This window comes from Populus euphratica, unplaced genomic scaffold (genome assembly GCF_000495115.2).
Source record: "Populus euphratica unplaced genomic scaffold, PopEup_1.0 scaffold1134.1, whole genome shotgun sequence".
NCBI classification, from domain to species: domain Eukaryota; kingdom Viridiplantae; phylum Streptophyta; class Magnoliopsida; order Malpighiales; family Salicaceae; genus Populus; species Populus euphratica.
In genome coordinates, this window is record NW_011500982.1 from 1 (window position 1) to 18,349 (window position 18,349).

At 31.0% G+C, this 18,349-nt stretch overlaps 1 protein-coding gene across 1 annotated transcript; it reads left to right on the plus strand.

Moving 5' to 3' along the window:
• The first annotated feature begins 12,075 nt into the window (after positions 1–12,075).
• LOC105116960 (RNA-binding KH domain-containing protein) lies at positions 12,076–16,442 on the plus strand. The gene is made up of 12 exons (XM_011014476.1): positions 12,076–12,354; positions 12,432–12,508; positions 12,607–12,717; positions 13,368–13,436; positions 13,693–13,749; positions 13,876–13,914; positions 14,021–14,125; positions 14,303–14,385; positions 14,486–14,567; positions 15,309–15,452; positions 15,575–15,649; positions 15,865–16,442. Exons 1-12 carry the CDS (start codon positions 12,156–12,158, stop codon positions 15,985–15,987), a joined length of 1,164 nt encoding a protein of 387 aa, XP_011012778.1. The 5' UTR covers positions 12,076–12,155; the 3' UTR covers positions 15,988–16,442.
• Positions 16,443–18,349: the final 1,907 nt, after the last annotated feature.

Here is an 18,349-nt window from a genome sequence, read left to right on the forward strand (position 1 = left end):
AATTGATAAGGGGGTGGCCAACTTTTGACTTGGTGACAATCCTTATCTTCTCTTGTCTGCCCAAAACGTCATTGATAACGTCAAAATTGGAGCCAGTTGCAAACATGAAAGTTGTAGGAAATTGTCTCAGCTTTCTTGTGTAAAACATTCAGCTCATTTGGACTTCTAGAACTCCAGATATGGCCAAAATACCGAACAGTGCTCGGGCTGGAAGACAGATTCGGGCTTCTTTGTAGTTGCTACAATTTGGACTTGATAATGGCCTTTTTACATCTTGGGCTCCATATGAAAGTTGTAGGTCTATGTCTTACCTTTCCATCCATATAAATTGGACCTAAATCTGAGATATATAGCTCTAGATATGACCCAATTACCGACCAGTGTTCCGGTTTGGATTGCCCCGACATCTCTTTTCTAAGTTTGGCCATCTCTTTATCCTTGCAATTTAAGTTCTTCAAGTCATCAATCAATCCTTTCATTTATGTGATAGGCCTACATTAAAAATAGACATTTACCACAAATTATAGGTATCTTATATTATTAGATATATTATTATAAAACATATTTTAGTTAAGGAGTTATTGATACTTCAAGTGCAAAATGATAATATAAAACCATGATAAAAATGCACTTTTAAGTACTAATCACCATCCTTAATGAATTATATTTTATCTTCACAGTTTATAGATATCATTCTTAAAGAACAACATTGTGCATTACAAGTCCATCTGGCACATCGATGATAGACTTTCAGTCATTTTGCACGACGTTTCTTTGCAAAAGTGCTTTTACATGTTCCAGGCATATGTGAAATGAAGAAATTAGAGGACTCACTTGATAATTAGACCTTTACTTCAATCAACCAGTGAATATCTTCAGGAATTCCAAGATTTATTAACAACCTCAATCTTGCACATCTAGCATGGTAAATTTACAATTGCATTCTGAGGCAGAGTGGGAAAATACTTTTTCAATTTTTCAAGATTAGTATCCATTTTCAAATGAGAATTGGAAGAGAGATTCAAAGAATTACACAAATATATACACAGATATAAGTTATTATGGGAAACTGAAAGAACTAACTTAAGTCACGGAGTACCATTGTTCGCCATTTGACTAGGAAGAAAGAAACAAGCAAAAATCATTCAAAAAGAAACACAAAAATAATGTGAAAGTAAAAAATAGTCAATCTTTATATATAGGATCACCTAATTCAATAAAGTCATTTTCAACTGAAAAATTATGAAAGTAAATTTTTAAACGATGTTTATTTACCTTGAAAACATTGTCATTCTTTGGATTCTCGATATCACAGGCCCCATATCGATATACATGTTTTACAATAAAAGGACTACTCCATCTTGATCTTAGTTTTTCAGGAAATAAATGTAGTCAAGAATTATAAAGCAAGACTTTTTGACCAACATTGAATGTTTTTATCAGAATATTCTTATCATGAAACTCTTTGATTCTTGCTTTATAAATTATTGAATTTTCATATGCATCATTTCTTATTTCCTCAAGGTCATTTATTTGTAATTTTCACAATTGACTAGCATCATCCAAATTTGAATTGAAAGCTTTAATAGCTCAATAAGCTTTATGTTCAAATTTCACAAGCAAGTGACAAGGTTTTCTATAGACTAGTTTATAAGGTGACATACCTAATGATGTTTTGTAAGCAGTTCGATAAGCCCAAAGTGGATCATTAAGTCTTAAAAACCAATCTTTCCTATTAGGTTTCACTATTTTCTCCAAAATATGTTTGATCTCCCTATTAGCAAGCTCTACTTGTTTACTTGTTTAAGGATGATAAGGGGTTGCAACTTTGTGTGTAATTCCATATTTCTTCATTAAAGACTCAAATGACTTGTTGTAGAAATGTGTTCCACCATCACTTATTATGGCTCGAGGGATTCTAAATCGACTCAAAATATTTTCTTTTAAAAACTTTATCATTGTTTCAACTTAGAATTGCCTCTATCCATTTTGAAATATAATCTACTGCGACTAATATGTACAATAAACTAAATGATAGAGGAAATGGACCTATGAAATCTATACCCCAACAGTCAAAGATCTCAATGACAAGAATAGGGTTTAAAGGCATCATTTGACGTTTTGAAATTGATCCCAAATTTTGACAGTTTTCACAAGACTTGCATAATGCATGTGAGTCCTTGAACATGGTGGGCCAGTAAAATCCACTTTGTAAGTTTTTTGCAGTTGTCTTTCTTGATGAGAAATGACCCCCACATGCCTTAAAATGACAAAATTTAATGACACTACTTACCTCATTGTCAAGAATGCATCTTGATGTGCATTAAGTTTGGAAGAGATTATTACCGGAAAAGTTTCATTTTCTCCCAAAAATGAGTATTTGAGATTAAATGGCAACGACTTCAAATCAGGTTTAGGTGGTTGAACACTTGAAGGTATGGACTTAATTGATCGTGATGGTAATTCCTCAATTTATGGTCTCCAATTACTTGCCTTTGATTCTTCCTGAAAATAAACCATTTGCAAATCATCAAATTCATCAATCTCAATTTCACTGGAAGTGGTTGGAAATTGATAATGAATTATAAATTGATAATGAAATTAATGTAAGGATTAAATAATGATAATAACAAATGTCAAGGTTAGAGGTTCCACTAATAGTATGTCAAACAAGTATAGTATAAACTCTTATTATTCAATTGGAAACCACACACAAAGGAGGTTCTCTAATCAGATTGTAAATTGTTAACATAATTACATTAGTCATCTTATTCGATTAATGTTAATACTTGTAAATCTCATCAGACACTCATGATTATAATTTATGTTAACAACAAATCAAGTTCCTTTCATAGTTCAGGTGTCGGTTATACCATACAATATGGGCTATGAAAGTGCCAAACATTTGTTGTACCAAGTGTTATACAACATAAATCAAGATTAGTCGTTTAACAAGCAAAGTATTAAAGAGTGAACAAGATAACAAATACAAAACATATTAGTATTAAACATTAAAGTCCATATTAAGTTTACACTATATTTATTCTTACATTATTAGTGTAACCTTTTCACCTTGACATAATAAACTTAGCTAGACATAATGAAAGAAAGAAAAATAAATAAACAAAATAAGAACATAAATAAGATAAAAGTTAACTAATATACTACGACTAATATGTACAAGAAACTAAATGATGGAGGAAATGGACCCATGAAATCTATGCCCCAACAGTCAAAGATCTCAATGACAAGAATAGGATTTAAAGGCATCATGTGATATTTTGAAATACATCCCAAGTTTTGACAATTTTTACAAGACTTGGAGAATGCATGTAAGTCCTTGAATATAGTGGGCCAGTAAAATCCATTTTGTAAGATTTTTGCGGTTGTCTTTTTAGATGAGAAATGGCCCCCACATGCCTTAGAATGATAAAATTTAATGACACTACTTACCTCATTTTTGGGAATGCATCTTTGAAATATTTGATCAGGACAATATTTGAATAAATATGGGTCATCCCAATAAAAGTTCTTCACTTCGTTGAAAAACTTTCTTTTATCTTGGGTGCTCCAATGAGCTGGCAATTGTCCTGAAACAAGAAAATTGACAATATTAGTAAACCAAGGCATTGTAGAGACAGAAATTAAAGATTCATCTAGAAAGTAGTCATCGATTGGTGTGATGTCAATTTTCGAATCTATTGTCAATCTTGACAAATGATCTGTGACAACATTTTCACTATCTTCCTTATCTTTGATTATGATATTAAATTCTTGAAGTAACAAAATCTACCGCATCAATTTAGCCTTAAAATCTTTCTTAGAAATAAGATATTTCAATGCTGCATGATCACTAAAAACAACAACAGGTGAGCCAACAAGATAAAACCTGAATTTTTCACATGCAAATACTACTGCAAGTAATTCTTTTTCAATGGTGGTGTAATTCATTTGAGCATTATTTAAAGTTTTATTTATATAGTAAATCATATAAGTTTTCTTGTCTTTTTTTTGTCCTAAAACAGCACCTACGGTATAATCACTAGCATCACACATTATTTCAAAAGGTAATGACCAATCAGAAGGTTGAATGATAGGAGCACAAGTAAGCCAGTTTTTAAGTTTAACAAAGGCTTCTTTACAATGTTCAGTCCATTCAAAAATATTATATTTTGTTAGAAGGCTACTTAAAGGCTTAGATATTACACTAAAATCTTTGATGAACCTTCTATAAAAACCAGCATGTCCTAGGAATGATCTAACATCTTCAATAGATTTTGGTGTTAACAAATTTACAATTAACTCGATTTTAAATTTGTCAACTTCAATTCCTTTTAATGAAACAATGTGACCAAGTACAATACCATTTGTTACCATAAAGTGACATTTTTCCCAATTCAGTACAAGATTCTTCTCTTTACACCTGGTCAAAACCTTTTCTAAGTTAGTTAAACAATCATCAAATGAATCACCAATAATAGAAAAATCATTCATAAAAACCTCAATAAAATGTTCAACCATATCACTAAATATACTAGGCATGCATCTTTGAAAGGTGGCTAGTGCATTACATAATCCAAAAGGCATCCTTCGATATGCAAAAGTACTAAATAGATATGTGAAAGTAGTCTTCTCTTGATCTTCCAATGCAATTTCAATTTGATTGTAACCTAAATAGCCATCTAGGAAATAATAAAATTTATGACATGCAACTCTTTCTAGGATTTGATCCATGAAAGGTAAAGGAAAATGATCTTTTCTAGTCATTGAATTAAGTTTTCTATAGTCAATGCATAAGCACCAACGAGTAACAGCCCTAGTGGGAATTAACTCATTGTTCTCATTTCTTATCACAGTGACTCTAGATTTCTTGGGTAGGACCTACCCATTTGCTGTCAGAAATAGGATAAATGATTCCATTATCTAGAAGCTTAATCACTTTATTTTTCACTACTTCTTTTATATGAGGATTGAGCCTTCGTTGCATTTCCCTAGAGTATTTAGCATTTTCCCCCAAATAAATTCTGTGTGTACAAATTAAAGGACTAATTCCTTTTATGTCAGCTATGGTCCATCCTAATGTATCTTTATGCATTTTTAGAGTTTATAATAACTTACCTTTTTAATGTGCATTAAGTTTGGAAGAAATTATTACTGGAAAAGTTTTATTTTCTCCCAAAAATGAGTATTTGAGATTGAATGGTTGGGTGGTTGAACACTTGAAGGTATAGACTTAATTGATCGTGGTGGCAATTCCTCAATTTATGGTCTCCAATTACTTGGCTTTTATTCTTCCTAAAAATAAACCATTTACAAATCATCAGATTCATCAATCTCAATTTCACTTAAAGTGGTTTGAAATTGATCATTAACTAATTTTTCAATAAAATCCACTTCTTGTAAATCATTATCATTTCCAGGTTGCTTGTAAATGTTAAAAATATTCATCTCCAAAGTCATCTTTCCAAAAGATAGCTTCATTAGTCCATTCCTACAATTAATCAATGCATTAGAAGTTGTAAGAAATAGATGTCCTAAAATAATAGAAAATGAATTACATGCTTCAAGAGGTTGTGTGTCCAAGACAACAAAATCCATAGAATAAATGAATTTATCGACTTATACCAACACATCTTTGACTATTCCTTTAGGCACTTTTACAGATCTATCAGCAAGTAGGAGAGTTACAGAAGTTGGTTTTAACTCACCTAGATTGAGACTTTGAAAAACTGAATATGGAAGTAAATTCACACTAGCTCCAAGATCAAGTAAGGCTCTTTCAATTTTATATTCACCAATAAAGCAAGAAATTGTAGTAATTTTATGTTCTCTAATAAAGCAAGAAATTATAGGACAACCAGGGTCTTTATATTTCAAAGCATTATTGTTCTGAAAAATAGCACTTACTTGTTCAGCTAAAAAGACTTTCTTCTTCACATTCAGTTTTCTCTTCACAGTTCATAGATCTTTCAAAATTTTAGCATAAAAAGAAACCTATTTCATAGCATCTAGCAAAGGTATATTGATCCTTACCTGTTTGAAAGTTTCAAAGATTTTAGAGATGTGATTGATTTTTCTTTATTTGGTCATGACATGAGGAAGTGAAAGTGCTGGTAGAGAATCAGTTTTTTCTTTGCAATTTTCAGATTCAACCCCTTTCTTACCCTTAGAGATTGATTCATCATCTTTTTTATAATGTTTAAAAGTGGGTTTTTCAATAACCTTACCACTGTGAAAAGTAGTGACCAATTTAACTTGATCCATGTGTTGGCTTCCGGAACTACTTGCATTTGCATTGTATTGCCCCTTGAGATTTTGTTGTGGTTGAGATGGAAATTTACCTTTCTCTTGGAAACTGAGAGCAGATGTCAATTTTGTAAAAGTCTCTTTAAAATCTGTCAAGCTTTAAGCAAGTTGAGTATTGATTGTCCCTTGCTTTTCAATGAATGCATGCAATGTTTCCTCAAGATTTCTTTTAGGAGGTGGAGCATAAGGAGGTGCATATCCATGAGAATTTTGAAAACTATGGTGTGTTTGAAATAGTGATTGTGAAGTTTATGCATTATTGTTATCACTCTTGCAACTGAAATTTAGATGATTTCTCCAATCAGGGTTGTATGTTTGCGAGTATGGGCTATGATTGGGCATTTGAAAACTGTTTAAAGCATGAGCTTCTTTTTTAATTCTAGTGCCTCGACTTTTCAAGCTAAAGATACAAACTTGGCTTGGAGGTCATGATATTTTCTAAGGGTGTATATACCTCCACTAAATGTATAAAGTTGATGATTAGTACTTAAAAGTGCATTTTTATCAAGGTTTTATATCATCATTTTGCACTTGAAGTATCAATAACTCCTTAACTAAAACATGTTTTATAATAATATATCTAATAATATAAAATACCTTTAATTTATAGTAATTGTTCATTTTAAATGTAGGCCTATCACATAAATGAAAGGATTGATTGATGAATTTAAGAACTGAAATTGAAAGGACAAAGAGATGACCAAAATTACAAAAGAGATGGCGGTGTAATCCAAACCAGAACACTGTTCAGTAATTGGGTCATATCGGGAGCTGTAGATCTCAGATTTAGGTCTACTTTATATGGATGGAAAGCTAAGACATAGGGCTACAACTTTCATATGGAGCCCAAGATCTAAAAATGTCATTTTCAAGTCCAAATTGGAGCAATAATAAAGAAGTTTGAATCTGTCTTCCAGCTCGAGCACTGTTCAGTGTTTGACCCATATCTGGAGTTTGAGAAGTCAAAATGATCTGAATTTTTTATGCAAGAAAGTTGAGACAATTTACTACAACGTTTATGTTTTCAAGTGGTTCCAATTTTGACGTTATCAATGATGTTTTGGGCAGACAAAAGAAGATAAGGATTGTCACCAAGTCAAGAGTTAGCCACCTACTCATCAATTAGTTATCAAATCAATAGTTTCCAATTTTGGCCTATAAAAGGAAACATTTGCCATGCATTTAGACATCTTGGTTTCCAGATCAAGATCATGCTCTTGCTTTCTCTCTTTGTATTTTTTATAATGTTTATGCTTTGCTTTCATTAATATCAAGTTTATGCCTTTCATTTCCTTTCCTTTACTTAGTTAACTTTTATCTTATTTATGTTCTTATTTTGTTTATTTATTTTTCTTTCTTTCATTATGTCTAGCTAAGTTTATTATGTCAAGGGGAAAAGGGTACACTAATGGTGTAAGAATAAGTATAGTGTAAACTTAATATGGACTTTAATGTTTGATACTAACATGTTTTGTATTTGTTATCTTGTTCACTCTTTAATACTTTGCTTGTTAAATGATTAATCTTGATTTATGTTGTATAACACTTGGTACAACAAATGCTTGGCACTTTCATAGCCCATAATGTATGGTATAACCGACACCTGAGCTATGAAACTGTATGGTATAACCGACACCTAAGCTATGAAAGGAACTTGATTTGTTGTTAACATAAGTTATAATCATGAATGCTTGATGAGATTTACAAGTATTAGCATTAATTGAATAAGATGACTAATGTAATCACGTTAACAATCTATAATCTGATTGGAACCTCCTTTGTGTGTGGTTTCCAATTGAATAATAAGAGTTTATATTATACTTGTTTAACATACCATTAGTGGAGCCTCTAACCTTGACATTTATTATTATCATGGTTTAATCCTTACACTAATATTCCATCTCCAAGTTCTCATCTTCTTCTTCTTCTTCTCTTTCTTTATTATTGTTGTTGTTGTTGTTGTTGTTGTTGTTGTTGTTGTTATTGTTATTATTATTGTTATTGTTATTGTTGTTGTTTATAATTGTTGTTTATAATTTGTACAATTAACCTCCCTGTGGTTCGACCCTGGTATTGCCAGGTTATTTATTACTTCGACACTCCTGCACTTGGGAGAAAACATCAATCTTTTAGTTGTGTTAGTTGAGTTTTAGTCGGTGCCTTATAAGTACCTACGGTATCCCAATTTTAAGCATTTTCAGTTAACAAGTCTAAGTACTTCATTGCTTCATCAGGATCTTTATCATTAAAAGTTCTATTGCACATCAATTTAACAATTTGTTTATCTCTAGGTGTTAACCCTTCATAAAATATGAAAGCAATTTACTTGTTTTAAAACCATGATAAGGGCATGTATTAAGTAAGTCTCGATATCTATCCCAATATTGGTGAAATATTTCTCTTGGTTTTTGAGTGAGAGTGGTGATTTGTTTTTTGAAAGAGTTTGTTCTATAAGAAGGAAAAAACTTCTTTAAAAATTGTTGTTGCATTTCATCCCAAGCACGAATGGATCTAGGTTTCAAATTTTATAGCCATGTTTTAGCTTTATCTTTTAATGAAAAAGGGAAAATCTTTAATATGATGGTGTTTGTAATACAATTTGAGTCATTATACGTGTTGTAGACCTCCTCAAATTCCCTTAAATGTAAGTATTGATTTTCTAAATCTAAGCCATGAAAAGAAGGGAAAAGTTGAATAATGTCTGGCTTAAAATTAAAATAAGATGTATCTAGGAAAAAACTATACATGAAGGTGCACTTGTTCTTGTGGGATTTATGTGGTTTCTAAGTGTTCTAATACGGTTATTCTCATTATTTTCATTATGAAACGACTGGTTATCTTCTTCGGCCATATTTTTTAAAAATAATAAGGATATCCTACAAAGTCTATCATTTAATGTACGTGACCAAACTCTTATGCATGTGTAGGAATAGAATAAAAAGAAGAAGAAAACAAAAGAAAAAGAAACAAAGTTAGATGCAAAAAAAGTGAAAAATAAAATATAATAAAATAAATACTATAATTTGTACAAGAATTTACCCTCTCAGCAACAACGCCAAAAACTTGACAAGATCAAAAGATTGGTATCTTCTCCCAAGTGTAGGAGTGTCGAAGTAATAAATAACCGGGCAAGACTGGGGTCGAACCAGAAGGATATTAATTAAATAAATTATAAATAACAACATTACAACAACAACAATAATAGTAGTAGTAGTAGTAGTAGTAATAGTAGTCGTAGTAGTAGCAGTAATAATAATAATAATAATACTAATAATAATAATAGTAATAGTAGTAATTATTGTAGTAGTAGTAATAATAATAATAATAATAAAATAAAAATAAGAAGAAGAAGAAGTTGATGAGAACTTTGAGAGGGAAGATCAATGTAAGGATTAAATAATGATAACAACAAATGTCAAGGTTAGAGGATCCACTAATAGTATTTCAAACAAGTATAACATAAACTCTTATTACTCAAATGAAAACCACACACAAAGGAGATTCTAATTAGATTATAAATTGTTAATACGAGTACATTAGTTATTTGAACAATGCTAATACTTGTAAATGTTGTTAGGTATTCATGATTATAACTTATGTTCATAACAAATTAAGTTATTTTCATACTTGTAAATCTTTGTATTTTCAAAGTGCCAAGTATTTGTTGTACCAAGTGTTATATAACATAAATCTAGATTAATCATTTAACAAGTAAAGTATTAAAAAGTGAACAAGATAACAAATACAAAACATGTTAGTATCAAATATTAAAGTCCATGTTAAGTTTACACTATATTTATTCTTACACCATTAGTATAATATTTTCACCTTGATATAATAAACTTAGTTAAACATAATGAAAGAGAGAAACATAAATAAAAAAGATAAGAATATAAATAAGATAAAAGTTAACTAAATAAAGGAAATGAATTGAAAGACATGAATAAGATATTAATGAAAACAAAACTTAAGCATTACAAAAATACAAAGAGAGAAAGCAAAAACATGATCATGATCTGGAAACCCAAGATGCCTAAATGCATGATAAATGCCTCCTTTTATAGGCCAAAATTGGAAATTATTGATTTGATGACTAATTGATGAGTAGGTGGCAACATCTTAACTTGTTAACAATTCTTATTTTCTTATTTGAATAAAACGTCATTGATTCATCATTATTTGAACCAAACCTTTACATGAAAGTTTTAGGAAATTATCTCACATTTTCAGGAAAAAAAATTGAGATTATTTGGACTTCTAGAACTCAAGATATGGGTTGAATACTGAATAGTATCTAGGTTGCAAGACAGATGCGGACTTCTTTGTTTTTGCTACAATTTGGACTTGAAAATGACTTTCTTAAATCTTGAATTTCATAAAAGTTATAGGCCTATGTCTTACCTTTTCATCCATATAAAGTAGATCTAAATTTGAGATCCATAACTCTAGATATGACTTAATTATCGAATAGTGTCCTAGTTTGGACTATACCAACATCTCTTTTTTAAGTTTGGTTATCTCTTTGTCCTTTCAATTTGAGTAATTAAACTAATTAATCAATTCTTTTATTTATGTGATAGACCTGCATTTAAGATGAATATTTTCCATAAATTAAAAGTATCTTATATTATTAGATATGTTATTATAAAACATGTTTTAGTTAAGGAGGTATTGATACTTCAAGTGCAAAATAATAATATAACACCTTAATAAAAATGCACTTTAAGTACTAATCACTAAGCAAGTTTTTTCTTCCTTCACTGTTGATCTCTCCTGGCAATCATTTATGTTCTATTGTGACATTATAACATATGATCATATATGGGGAGACACAATGATTTATGACTGAAAGAAATTCTCAAAGAATATTTGGAAACGCGATGCAAATCATATTTTTTTAAAAATTAATTTTTTTTTATAAAATATTACTTTTTTATATATTTTAAATCGTTTTAATACGCCAATTTCAAAAAAATTGTTTTTAAAAATAAAAAAATTATTTTGATATATTTCAGCATAAAAAATACTTTAAAAAATAACTACAACTACACTTTAAAATAGATTCTTATTTGAAAGAGTCATTTTAAAATAGATTCTTATTTGAAAGAGTCAGAAACCAAATAATGTGCTTATACTTGTCCCTAATATTATAATTACTTAGAACATTAGGACCTTTTATTGTATAAAAAATAAAATTCAATAAAACTCAAATAATTACTTATCATCTTCTTCATAGAGAATTCTTAAATCTTAAACTAGAACACTCTTTTATTAGCATGTCTTGTAATAAACATTAATATAAAAAAACAACATTAATGTTACTTTGATAAAAAAAATTAATCAAACATTTTAAAATGAATACATTAATAGAATATATATTTTTTAAATTTTTTTAAAATATTCAAAATCATGAAAATATTATGAAATAAAATATTTTAATACATATATCTATCTTAGTTTTTGAAATCTTTAAGTTTGAATTAATAAGTTTATTATTATTTTTAGTATATATAACTCTCAATATATTTTATAATAGGCATATTAGTTTTTTAAGTTACAATTAAAATTTTTATTTATGACAAAAAAATATTAACAATATTTTTATCCTTAAAAAAAACCTTGCTTCATCACGCAGCAGCGGAGCAAGGGAATGCTTCTAGTTCGGATCTAACGTGTTTTCTAGAAGTATCCTAATTCCTAATGCTTCGATATTTTGGACCGGGCCCAATAAGAAATAAACGTCCTCCATCCATCGCACGTATAAAAAATACAAATCCTTCGAAGTTGAGACACAGGCGTTTTGCAGTAACTGTCTAGGCTAGGGTTTCCAGCCTCCACCATCTAAAAAAATGGAGGCAGACGGAGCAGAAAACACAGATATATCAAACACAAAGAAACCAAAACACAAAGGAAAACATGATAAGCCAAAACCATGGGATGAAGACCCTAATATTGACCGTTGGAAGATTGAAAAATTTGACCCGTCCTGGAATCAAGGTGGAATGCTCGATGTCAGCTCTTTCTCGACTCTTTTCCCTAAATATCGCGGTGAGTTATGGTCCTCTACTTCAACTCCAACTAAATTCAATTTACGCTAAACTAATTTTTTTTAATTTAATTGGCAGAGAAGTACTTGACGGACGCATGGCCGATGGTGAAATCTGCGTTAAAAGAGTTTGGCATTGATTGCGAACTTAATAAGGTTAGTTTTTTTTTTTCCTTTTAGTTTGTGTTTTGGTTCTGTTGAAATTTATTTTGCTCTTTAATGATTTTATGTTTTTTTTGTTGTTTGGCGGTTAGAATGAGGGGTCAATGACGGTTAAAACTACGATAAAGACCAGGGATCCTTATATTATTGTTAAAGCTAGGGATCTTATTAAGCTTTTGTCGAGAAGTGTCCCTGCTCCTCAGGTAAGATCAGCTATTTTTGTTTGGTTTTGCAGAATGGTTATCTATAGTTGTGATGGTGCTTTCCTTTGTTGTTTTGAGGGCTTTTGTTAGTGCAAATGGTGGATTTAAATGGCATGAACTATCTGTGCTGGAATGTTTGTATCAAAACTAAGCAATATAATCAGAAGTGGTTCTCTCTATGAAGATATTTGAACTGTTTTTTTTTTTTTTGTGAAGCCTGTATAGACTTTGAAATCTCAAATTACAGTTGCCCAACCCGAAACTGCTTTTGTAGCTCAACCCATCTGGATAGGCTAGGTGTATAAGCTCAAAGTACCAAAAAGACTGTTTTTCTTTGTATTTGTGTATTGCCTTCATTGATTATACTTTTATGTTTATTTCATTTTAGTTTAGTTAATATAAAAGAAGAACAGAAAGGTTTAATGTTTTTGGTTCACATCCAACCAAAAAATTTGCTTACAGGGTAGTGGTTGTGCTCCTGCTGATGTGTCTCCTGTTCTGACTATATAGTACATGTGGGCTGGGCTACTAAAAACATATAGACTAGTGTTTTAGGGGGTTAGGCTGAATCTATATGATGCGTATTTCTCATTTGGGATAGTTTTATATTGGTTTTACAACAGTGATTATTTTAATTTTTTATTTTACAGGCGATCAAAATTTTGAATGATGATATGAGCTGCGATATCATCAAGATCGGCAACATGATTCGTAATAAGGTAGGTGCTTAAATTATTCCATATAATTGATAACATGTAATTATTATGTGTTGTATGATACATGTTAAATGTCTTAAGCTGTGTATCATTTTCTGGTAACTAAATCTTTTTATAAAATCTTAAAATAGAAAGAATATGGAAAAATTCCTTACTGCTAAACATTTGACATTAGAACTATATCTGTTGTTCAATATTTGCCAATAATCCTGTATTCAAGAGTTCAGGAGCAAATTCAACTTTCTATTATTATTTGCAGGAACGATTTGTTAAAAGAAGACAAAACCTTGTGGGCCCGAATTCATCAACCTTGAAGGTGTGTGCTGTTTATTTGCTTTAGAATTCTTTTATAAGTTCCCAACCCTCTTCCCCTGCAAATAAAAAAACCAGCAAAAGGCTGATCTTCTATTCACTGACTTGTCATCATTTTATTTTGGTGCAGGCACTAGAATTACTGACAGGCTGCTATATTCTAGTTCAGGTGATAATTATTGCTTGTAATTTGATAGCCAAATAATTTTTTTCCTGTTATCGGAGAAGTATAGCACCATGAATAGAATTATTTATGTTTTTCTTTGATTGATTAGGGAAACACTGTTGCTGCTATGGGCTCATTTAAAGGTTTAAAACAAGTCAGGAGAATTGTTGAAGACTGCATACAAAATAAAATGCATCCCGTATACCATATAAAGGTGCGAACAACTTGCATTGCATGCTATATGTAATTGTTGTAGTTTTCATGATTTCTTTCTACCATAGATTTTTTTTCTCGTATACCTGTTTGCATGGAGTTTTTCACTTGAAAAATCTATCAACATACCCTCTGTTGATAACCTTTATTCACCTCTTGATGTCCTTGTGATGTGTAGATTCTTATGATGAAGAAAGAACTTGAAAAAGATCCTGCTCTTAAAAATGAGAACTGGGACAGGTTCCTTCCTAAATATAAGAAGTATGTACCATCAAATGATCTTTTCCATTCCCACATATTTTAGTCACTTTTGCCTTCTATCTTCTTTGTTTTTGTTGCTGAATTACATGGATAATTTCAGGAAGACCGTGAAACAAAAGAAGGTCAAGAGTAAAAAGAAGAAACAAGACACGCCATTCCCTCCTCCTCAACAACCTAGCATGGTGAGACCACTGCTTTGTCTTCCAGTATCTTTTTGTATGCATGGTTTATTTATTTTCAAGGAAACAAATAGATTTTGCTGAATAGAAAACTTAAAACAGGCAAAGATACCAACAAACTTCGCATTTTCCTTTTCCTTTTTATTTTTGTTTTCTAAGACTTTCCTCTCAAAAAAATTCCTTTTTGTTTTTTGTTTGATGTTGTAAAGTGCTATCTTGCTTAAGGACCACTGGATAACTTTTCTTTTGTAATTGACTCGGTATTGGCAACTGTGCAATACTTATTTTATATTGGTAACGGTTACTATGCAAGGAATGCTGATTACATGAGGTAGTCATTTACCTTGTTTACTGCAATGTTCTGGAATCAATTTCCTTGTGAATGCTTTTCTTTCTTGCTCTTTGTTTCAAATTACCCTTTTTGTTTTTCTTCTCCTTTTCAATATTTTTTTTCCTGCAATTGTGTTTTGCGGGAGATTAAATAAAAATTCTTGCCACAAGGTTGCTTAATTCTTTGTCAGGGAATATAGTTTGGTGAGTCAAGCCACCAGTTCTGTTACTAATCTAATGGTTGAATTCGACAAGCATAATTGCTGGAAGGTGTCATATTTTGAATTTGTTAGCATTAATTCATGCTTGCACACAGATAATTCCAGAAGCTTAGTCTTTCTCTTTGACTCTTAGTTAGTCCTTATCAGAATAACTAATATCCATTTGGCATGCTATGTAATGTGGTGCCTGCAGGAAGATATACAACTGGAGACGGGAGAATACTTTTTAAGTGACAAGAAGAAACAAGCAAAGAAGTGGCATGAAAAACAAGAGAAGCAATTAGAAAAAACAGCTGAAAACAAAAGAAAAAGAGAAGCTGCCTTTGTTCCTCCCAAGGTTCGTTTCTGAAGCTCTTTCTGCTGGTTATACCCATCTGATAAGCATCTTATCTTTTTTCCTTTTCTTTTCTTCTCTCTATTCTGTATGTAACCTTCGTGGAATGTATGTGACAATCACAGGAACTCATAAAGGAGGATCCTAGAACAGATGCAGATAATAACAAAGATGTGGCTGCCATGGCCATGTCACTAAAGGTAATTTGTCATGATAAAATGTCATTTCATCGTAATGCCATATGCTCTGTGTACCGAAATAATGAAGAGGATTTGTATTGTGATCATCATGATCTGATTTTTAGTGCCTCATGCATTTTGCAGTTATGATGAAATTATTGCACAATTCCAGAAATTGGAATGCCATGTTACTTAATGATTTTTGTTGAAATGTCTTGAATTTGGTTGTTTTGCAGAAAAAGGCAAAGGAGTTTGGGAAGCAGAAGTCTTTTGAGAATGTCAATCCAGAAGATTATATTGCCACATCTGGAGAACAACCCCGGAAAAAGAAATCCAAGCGTGATGAGCCTAGAAGTTAATTGCATTGCATGACATTGCTGTTTTTGATAACTTTAAGCTGCATGCCTTGTTTTTCTTATGTTATGACAGTGGTATGGTCATAGAACAATGTATGTGCAGGGAACAAATGTACTCTTCAACCTGAAAGTTTTACTTTGGTTGAAATCGAAGTTCAGTGATTTGTTGTGAATTGCAAGGAACTTGTACAGTTACGCCTAGGGAGGCTGTGAGAGGGAGATGCTGCTGTAAAGCTTACATGAACTTCAATATCTGCTGGCATCCTGGAATTGATGATTCGTGAGTGTTTGAGAACCGAAAAATAGAACAATTGACATGTCGGCCGTCAATTTTAATTTTTGTTTATTTTTTGTACTCGTAGTTCACCATTAAGTTGCTTGAGAAGACTACAAGTAACTCGGACGTCGACAAGCTATTGCACCTTCATTTTATGTTTCACTGATTATTGGCATTCTAATCCCAAGTTTTACCCATATGAACAGAATTGATAGACATGCTAGTATGCTTGAACTCACAGATGGCTTTTAAGCATATTAAATATGATCTAAAAACAGGCCCTAGCAAGCTCGTCTGTGAAATCCCACGCTCTTATTATTCCTTAATTCAAGATCAGGAAATTGATTCCTCGATTTTATAGGAGTAGGGAGTCCCTTTTGCAAATCCAAACGCAATTTGGAAAAGAAGTATCCGAAGCCTATGGCCCTGGTTCCTGACATACCTCAAACATTGTTGATCGTTTTGTTTCTTTTACTACTTGTTTCTTTTCTTTTCAATCTTTGCTTTCAACAATGTGCAATAAAGGAGAATCTTCAAGGAGTTCCAAGTGAGCAAGAAACAGGCTTCTTCAAGCGTTGGGGGGTGGCATCTTTATTAATTCACTTCATTCCAAAATCATAGACTTAGCTACACATTGAATTTAAATAAATATGGATTTAAGAAGTTTCAAATAAATATGGATTTGAGAAGCTTCGAAATCCAATATTTTTAAATAAATATGGATTTGAGAAGCTTTGAAATCCAATATTTTTAGTTGAGATCAAATATATATACGGGTGTGACAAGTTGTTAGATTTAATATTTTTGGTTTCAACTTTATATTAAGTTTATATACATACAAGTTTGATGAGTTGTCAGATTCAATACTTTTACATTTTATGGTAAATCTAAGTATACATGAGTTTGACGAGCTGTCAGATTCAATATTCTTAGGTTCATTTATATATTGAATCCAAGTATACGTGGGTCTGACAAGCTAGCAAATCCCTTATTTTTAAGTACGGTATCTTTCTAGATTTAAGTGAGTATGAAACTAACGTTCATTATAAGCTCCATGTTAGGTCATGAGATTTTGTTTATTCTTATAGTTCTTAACATAAAATGTTAAAAAGTAAAAAATAATCATTTTTCTAAACCTCTAGTTGTATAAGACTCTTATAAAGGTCTATCATATTTTTATCTATATTAATATTATGCAAAGGATATCTATTTTTTTTATTAATATTAAATGATTTATTATTTATTAATACTATTAGGAGGAAATGATACTGTAACCTTTCTATTCAAGCAACATGATAAGGTTTAAGGGCTATATATATATCCTTTTAACCATCCATATTAAAATGTTTATAATTTTTATTCTTTAAGTATTCGTACTTTAATTCTCAAAGCATTTATCCTATATAAACAAGAACAAATATTTTTGTTAGAATTTAAGATTCATTCTCTTATTTATTACAATCCTTTACTAAATGTCATTAACTTTATCATCTGAGAGTCTCTAAACCCCATAAAAAGAAATTGTTTTATAGGTGTTAGGTCTTCTACAACCACCTATCAATTTCATGAACTCTTGAAAAGGGAATATTGACATGAACGTGTAATTACCCACTGTCCAAATACTCAAAAACCTTATTCCTGGGCATATTAGGTTTTGAAACATCATATTTGTGGGGAACTAATAAAAAAAGCCATCAATTGTTCTCCCTAAATCAGTTTTTGACATCCCTAACTGCTATTAATAATAGTCAGTCAATATATCCCTAAGACGAGGTGCGATAATAAACTCCCTACAATTGCTGGCATGTCTACTCCATTAGAGTTTCAACAACTCATTAACAAGGTACAAGCCTTTACTCAGGCCATATTGGTAATCTAGGAGCAACATTAGACCTTGCCACTCTAACAAGCCTTGACATATAATATAACTCCCTCAATCCTAGCTTCTTGCTTAGTACTTAAAAGTGTATTTTTATCATGGTTTTATATTGTCATTTTGCACTTGAAGTATCAATAACTCCTTAACTAAAGCATGTTTTATAATAATATATCTAATAATATAAGATACCTATAATTTGTGGTAAATGT

Bases quoted from the DNA above. Each gene is read 5' to 3' on its own strand.
- LOC105116960 (XM_011014476.1), top strand. From the start codon at position 12,156: ATGGAGGCAGACGGAGCAGAAAACACAGATATATCAAACACAAAGAAA. The intron at 12,718-13,367 runs GTAAGATCAGCT...TTTATTTTACAG, and splicing joins GAAGTGTCCCTGCTCCTCAG to GCGATCAAAATTTTGAATGA. The intron at 14,126-14,302 runs GTGCGAACAACT...TGTGATGTGTAG, and splicing joins ATCCCGTATACCATATAAAG to ATTCTTATGATGAAGAAAGA.